At 47.4% G+C, this 7556-nt stretch overlaps 1 protein-coding gene across 1 annotated transcript; it reads left to right on the top strand.

The window, feature by feature from the left end:
• The first annotated feature begins 5092 nt into the window (after positions 1–5092).
• Gadd45gip1 (GADD45G interacting protein 1) lies at positions 5093–7206 on the top strand. Its single transcript, XM_028755541.1, has 2 exons — positions 5093–5445; positions 6830–7206. The coding sequence occupies exons 1-2, from the start codon at positions 5096–5098 to the stop codon at positions 7164–7166; spliced, it is 687 nt and encodes a 228-aa protein (XP_028611374.1). The 5' UTR covers positions 5093–5095; the 3' UTR covers positions 7167–7206.
• Positions 7207–7556: the final 350 nt, after the last annotated feature.

The raw sequence follows: 7556 nt of genomic DNA, 5'->3' as shown, positions 1-7556 counted from the left end.
CTGGAAGACTTCAAGTTTGAGATTAACATGTGTTACAATTCTCAAGATTGTGTCTACACATACACACACACACACACACACACACAAGGGGATGTGGGGGAAGGCAGGCTAAGGAAGTGGCTCAGCCAGTAAAGTACTTGGATCAAGAGTTTCCTGGCGGGGCTGGAGAGATGGCTCAGTGGTTAAGAGCACTGACTGCACTTCCAGAGGTCCTGAGTTCAAATCCCAGCAACCACATGGTGGCTCACAACCATCTGTAATGAGATCTGATGCCCTCTTCTGGTGTGTCTGAAGACAGCTACAATGTATTCATATATAATAAATAAATAAATCTTTAAAAAAAAAAAAGACAAATTTGGGAGCTCTAGGTTTACTGAGACGCCCAACCTCAAAACTAAGATGGAGGAAGTCAGGTGTGGTAGTGCGTGCCTTAAATTCCAGCACTTGGGGCAGAGGTAGGCAGCCTGTGCTACATATCCAGTTCCAGGACACCCAAAACTACATTGAAAGACGTCATCCCCGAAACACAAACAAAATAAGACAAAGGGAGCTAGAGATATGACACAGAAGAGCACTTGCTGGTCTTGCAGAGAACCAGGGTTCAGTTCCCAGCACCCACATGGTGGCTCGGAACCATCCCTAACTCCAGATCCAAGGAATCCCACAGCCTTTCCAGACACTAGGCACAAGCATGGGCCTAGTATACCATATATATACCATATACACACACATGCAGGTAAAGCACTCACACTCATAAAATAAGTATAAAAAATAATAATTTAAGCCAGGCATGCATGCATGCCTTTAGTCCCAACATTCTGGAAACAGAGACAGGTGGATCTCAAAGTTCAAGGCCAGCTTTGTCTATATAGTGAGTTCCAGGATAGCTAGGGCTACACAGAGAAACCTGTCTCAAAACACCCTGAAATAATGTTGCTGCTGCTGCTGCTGTTGTTGTTGTTGTTATTGTTGTTATTATTATTTTAAAAGATGTATGGCAACAGAGAAACACCTGACATCAACCTCTGGCCCACAGGGACACTGACACACAAAAAGACTAATACTTAGCCCCCACATACATGAACACATATAACCATACAAACAACTGCACATACATAAACAAAAGGCTGGAGAGCTGACTTAGAGGTTAAGGCACTTGCTCCTATTCCAGAGTTCATGCTAGTAACCCTACCACTGGGCAGGCTGAGATACTCAGGTCCCTGGGGCTCACTGGCCAGCCAGCCTAGTTAACTTAGTGAGCTCCAGGTCAATTAAAGATCCCCATCTCCAAAAAAACTGAGGTGGATGGCGCCTGAGGAATGACACCCAAAGTTGACCTCTGACCTCCATATGCTCAGGTATGAACATATACACATACAGACAAATCCATACAACACACACACAACACACACACGGTAGATTTGGCAGTCTGGATCAGTGGTAGACTATTTGTGTAGCATGTTTAAGGCCCCGCCTTCCATCCCAACCCAGAAATAAAGAAAAAAGAAGAGATGGGTTTGGTGGCACAATTCAGAGCACTTGAGAGGTGGAGGCAGAAGGACCAGACATTCAAAATTCAAGGTCGATTTTGGCTACTAAGTCAGCATGGGCTACATGAAACCCTATTTTTGTTGTTGTTTTGATGACACAGGCTTTCACTATATAGCTTTGGCTGGCTTTGAACTTAAAAAAAGATCTGCTTGCCTCTGCCTCCCTAGTGTTGGGATTAAAGGTACACACCAATAAGCCCACCTTGAAACTCCCTTTTTTTTTTAAACGTAGCACTAACAGACTGGGGCTGTATAACGCATGGCTCAGTGGTTAAGAGCACTGGCTACTCTTCCAGAGGAGCAGGGTTCTATTCCCGGCACCCATATGGTGCCTCACAACTCTCCCAGGGAACCTGATGCTCTTCTGACCCCAGGAACACTGCACACACAAGCCCACTCCCCAAATTAAGAAATTAAAACTCTGACACAAGCAAGCCCAACTGTTAATGCTCTGAACGATGATGCTTCTGCAAACAATCCATCGATGTAAATTGGACTGGACCTACCTACTCTCTAGGATACATTATTAGGGGCTGTACTAGGCAACGGCAAATAACATTGAAATCAGTACAGTATTCACAGATACAGATCATCACCTCTCTCTTCTCCCCCCCTCCTCCTCTCAAGATAGGTTTTCTTTATGTAGCCTTGACTATCCTGGAACTAGCTCTGTAGACCAGACTGGCCTCAAACTCACAGAACTCCACCTGTCCCTGCCTCCTGAGTGCTGGGATTAGAAGCCTGCATTACCACCACCCCGACAACTATGACTTCTTACCCTCCTGTCTACCTCCTGACTGCTCAGATTACAGGTCCAAGCCATCACACCCAGTTTCTATAGTGCTGGTGATCCTGAAACTCCAGCTCCAGGGATCCGATGTTCTGTTACCCTCTAAGGGCACCCATATGCATCCAACACACACAAGCTCACGCATACATGTGAGGGTCTCTGTAAACACAGGACTCACCAGCCAATGTTGGCTCAAATTTCAAGAGTCTGACACTGGCCAGTTTCTTTCAGGCATATTTAAGAACAGCACGATGTGGGAAAAGTTTCCTGGTGACAATTAATTCAATCCCACATGTATGACAAAGCCTAAGAAGTTCAGAGTGCTTCTGGCTCTTTCAAAAGATCTGAGTTCAGGTCCCAGCAACATCAAGCAGATCACAACCGCCTGTGACTCCAGTTCCAGGGGGACTGGGCACTCTCTCTGGGCTCGGTTGATACCTGAATATGCAGCATACACTCACACAAACACACATTTTCTTTCTTTCTTTCTTTCTTTCTTTCTTTCTTTCTTTCTTTCTTTCTTTCTTTTTTTTTTTTTTGTTTTTCAAGACAGGGTTTCTCTGTATAGCCCAGGCTGTCCTGGAACTCACTCTGTAGACCAGGCTGGCCTCGAACTCAGAAATCCTCCTGCCTCTGCCTCCCAAGTGCTGGGATTAAAGGCGTGCGCCACGACCACCTGGCCACACATTTTCATAAGTATTTTCAGACCCAAATTAAAAAGAGTAAGAGCATTCAAAGTGTTTAAAATAAAATTTAAAACAGGCGTGGCATTCAGGGTTCTATTCCAAGCACGTGAAGGGTAGAGGCAGGATGGCCAAGAGTGAAGACACGCCTGGATACAGAGCAAACCTGAAACCAATCTGAGATACATGAGACTATCTCAACATCCAAAAAGCAACACGACAAAGAACCTCACTCCGAAGGAAGATCCTGCTGGGTGCAGTGAAGCACATCTGTAATGGTAGCTTCTTAGAGACCGAGGTAGGAAGGGAACCTGAGCACACAAGGCCGTCTTAGTGAGATGGAGGAGATGGAGGGGAAGGTGGGAAATACAGGGCTATGCAGCCCAGGACCACCCTGAGTTCATCTGTTCTCTCTCTCGCTCTTGTTCTTGTTTTATTGTTTTATTTTTTTGAGACAGGGTTTCTTTGTATCCCACTGACTGTTCTAGAGCTAGCTCTGTAGACTAGGCTAGCTTCCAACTCATAGAGATCGCCTACCTCTTCCTCCTGAGTGCTGGGGTTAAAGGTGGCACCGTGACTTCCTGATCCTCTTGCCTCTACCTCTCCAGTGTCAGGATTATAGGTAAGCACTACTATGTTTAGCTTATGCTATGCCGGAGATGAAACCCAGGGCTCTGTGCTTACTAGACAAGCATACTGTCAACTGAGTCACATAACCAAATCCCATACAGTGGGCCATAAAGATGTAAAGGAAATTGGGTGTGGTGGTCTCAGACCTTTAATGTCAGCACTGGGGAGGCAGAGGCAGGCAGAACTCTGTGACTTGGAGGCCAGCCTAGTCCACAGTGACTTCCAGACCAGCCAGCACTACATAGCAAGACTCAAAACCCACAAAAACAAACAAGTTAGAATCCATGGAGCTGGAGAAATGGCTCAAAAGTTTAAAATACTTCCTGTCTTGCAGAAGACTTGAATTTTGTTTCTTGTACTCAAATCCCTTGACAATTGCTTGTAAGGCCAGTTTGAGAGGATTCCTTCAGCCTCCGCTGGGACACACATAATCATGTGGCACACACACACACACATACACACATTAAATCCTTTTAAAGAAGATTTAAAAGGCAACATGAGCCTATATATTAAAGTGGAAATATTTAATATATTAGAGAAATTTCAAAGCACAAATGTGAAGGGAAATAAAATATAAAATAAAACAGACATATTTAAAGCATTAATATTTCAAAATTAAAAATCAAAATGTTAAATACAGTAATTTAAATAATACTAGCACACCAGTTGTTTTCTCTTCTTCTTCTTTGTTATCGTCGTTGTCTCTCTGTTTAACAGCCCTGGCTGTTCTGGAATTTACTCTGTAGATCACGTTGGCCTTGAACTCACAATGATCCGCCTGTCTCTACCTCCAAGTTATGAAATTAAAAGGCATGCGCCGCCGCCACCACCCAGCCAAAGCAAGCTCGTTTTAAGACTTATTTTATACAGGCTCATTACTGGTCATCCTAGCACAGGCGAGACTGACTTAGAAAACTGAGTTATGCCAAGAAGTTCTAGGCTGACCTGGCTACAGGATGATATTCTATTTCAAAATCCCAAATGCTGTCCGGAAAGACTCAGAGGGTAAAGGCATTTGCCACCAGGCAGGATGATTACAATATTCCCATAACCCTCTTGGTGAAAGGAGAGAACTGACTTTCCCAAGTTGTCCTTTGACTTCCACTTGATTACCAACACTTCAACACTTCCCTCCCCCAATAAATAAACTGTAGAAATCCTTTCCTTCTTTCTAAATTTATTTTTTATGTCTTTTATACATGTAGTCCTGGCAGTCCTGGAACTCATAGAGATCCTCCTGTCTCGGCCTCCTGAGTGCTGGAATTAAAGAGGTGAGCTCATACAGCAATATCTTAACGAACAACTGCCTCCTGCATTAAATGTTCATCTACACTGTAAGGACTACACCGGAGTTCCTCGGCTCCCTTGCCTGAGGCCCCCGGGGTTCCGCCGCGCAGGCAGCGCCGTAGCCAGCCCTGCCGCCGCGAGGACCCACAGCCAAGATGGCGGCGTCCGCGATGCACAGCGGCGGCCTCCTGCGGCTCTCTGCGGCCTTGGGTCTCAGGTCCCGCAGCTACCGTGCGCCGCCGCCCCCGCGCCGCCGCCCCGGGCCCTACTGGCCAGACCCGGAGAACTTGCTGACCCCGCGATGGCAGCTAACGCATCGCTATGCGGCCAAGCAGTTCGGGCGGCACGGCGCCGTCTCGGGGGTGGCCCCCGCCTCCCTGTGGCCGTCCCCAGAGCAGCTGTGCGAATTGGAGGCCGAGGAGCGAGAATGGTACCCGAGCCTAGCGACCATGCAAGAGTCGCTGCGCCTGCAGCAGGAGGCCGCGGAGGCAAGGCGTCGAGCCAGGTGGGTGTGCTGGGGCAGGTACCCCAGGGCCCCGAAACCATGAATCCTCCCCTCCGTTGGAGGTGTGCGGAGCCCATGTGGCGAAGGGTTAAATACACGTTAACTTTGCTGAAAGACAGACTTCTAGGTAAATTTTTGTAGTCACTCAACCGCAGTTTTAGTGTTTGTTTTTACAAGTCCTCTTGCTTTATCAGTATCCTACCCTTCTTTTATTCTTCGTAACAAGGACTCAATTAACCAGAACTCATTCTGTGGCCCAGACTGGCCTTGAACCTAGGACCCGTCTGTCTTTACCTTAGGAATATCTGATATTACAGGCCTGTACCAGTCCCAGCCTCAACTAGATCTCTTTACTGAGTTACTCTGTGCAAGGATGTAAGGATCCACACAACAGGGACCAAAACAAACAAAAGATTCAGATGATGACCAAGGACCCTGAGGAAGACAAAACACTGTTAAAAGTGCATGCTGGAGGACACATCAGCTTGCCGTTTAAGCACATGCCCATATAACCAGATATTGTTACTGAAAAATTTCAAGGCATGAGTTCCCAGCAGAGGGAGCAGGTGTACCAAAGGTCCTGGGGTTGAGCCAAGACATGGTTCAGAAGCTGGAATCGTGATTCTGAGTAAGAAGACAGCCCAAGTTACTAGGTGAAACCTTTTATCACAAGTAAGCTGGTCTTGGTAGAGCACACCTTTAATCCTAGCCTTCTGGAGACGGGCAGGTTAGATCACTGAGTTTTGAGGCCAGCCAGCCTACTCTATGTAGTGAGACCCTGTCTTAAAAAAAAAAAAAAAAAAAAAAAAAAAAGGCCTACAAGTATGCCCTAAGGAACTAGGCCACTGTGGGGTAATGGGAACTCAGAGTAGTGATGAACTCTGAAGTGTGGGGCAGGAGTCAGAAAGGGAGGCACATGTGATCAGATTGAAGAGGAAATGGAGGCAAACCAGACATTTGGATGATGCCCCTTCTGGTGCAGGGTTCAGGACCGGAGAAAAGTGTTGCTGGTATTTAACCTTATCCTCACAGTGTTCAAAGGACAAGATGACCCTTTTAGGAAACAGACCCAAAGAAGTCAAGTCAGATATCTAGAAGCATGCCGGCAGTGAAGGATGGAGCTGGCCCCCCCTTTCTGTCCCACCTTAGCTGATAAGAGTTGTTCTTTCAGTTTTACTATCCTAATCCTATCAGAGTACAGTGTGCCTACAAACTCAGAGGGCTGGAAAACAATTGTTCCTGGGCCTGAATTTGGACCTGGCATACAACGCATGGGCAGCCATGGAGGGCATCCATGACAAGGGCATGAGAGGTTTAGTAGACAGCCGGGTGAGATCAGGTTTGCCTTGATTTGCTCTCACACACTGTCTGCTTCCCTCGACAGGGAGCAGCATATTGCAGAGTGCATGGCCAAGATGCCACAAATGATTGACAACTGGCGAAAGCAGAAGCGAGAACGTTGGGAGAAAATCCAGGCTGACAAGGAGCGGAGGGCCCGGTTACAGGCTGAGGCCCAGGAACGTCTGGGCTACCACGTGGACCCCAGGAGTGCTCGCTTCCAGGAACTATTACAGGATCTAGACAAGCAGCAACGCAAGCGCCTAAAGGAAGAAAGACAGCGACAGAAGAAGGAGGCACAAATTGCTGCTATGGCCTCTGCTGACGCCCAGGACTCTGCTGAAGCCCAGGACTCAGCAGCGTCTGGTGAACCCAGCTCCTGAAAGCTCCTTTCCCAATAAAGCCAGCTGCTGATAGCTCATATTCTCCCTCAAGCTGTGACTTCATGGGTCCCTTGGCTCATTCCCCAACACCTGGGGCGGGAGAATCCCTCTACTGGGCTGTGTTCACACCTGGACACTAGGCCATGCCATGAACTGGGGCTTTGGGGAGACAGAAAGGGGACTGGATGGGCAAATAATGAAGGAGCAGATGGTGGTAGAGGAGGAGGCTTCTGTTTACCAACATTAATCTCCAGTAATTAGCCAATTACCAGGGGGGAGTACAGCCAAACAGACCGCATGAGAGAAGGAGCAGCAGCAGCCCTTCTAGGGCTGAGCTGGGGCAGGGCCCAAGTTTCCAGAGGGAGGAGATTCTGGGGCCCGCATCTGTGA

The sequence above is a fragment of the Grammomys surdaster genome, unplaced genomic scaffold (genome assembly GCF_004785775.1).
Source record: "Grammomys surdaster isolate TR1022 unplaced genomic scaffold, NIH_TR_1.0 126063, whole genome shotgun sequence".
Lineage (NCBI taxonomy): Eukaryota > Metazoa > Chordata > Mammalia > Rodentia > Muridae > Grammomys > Grammomys surdaster.
The sequence above is the reverse complement of the archived record's forward strand: the minus strand, read 5'-3'. Positions and strand labels throughout refer to the sequence as shown.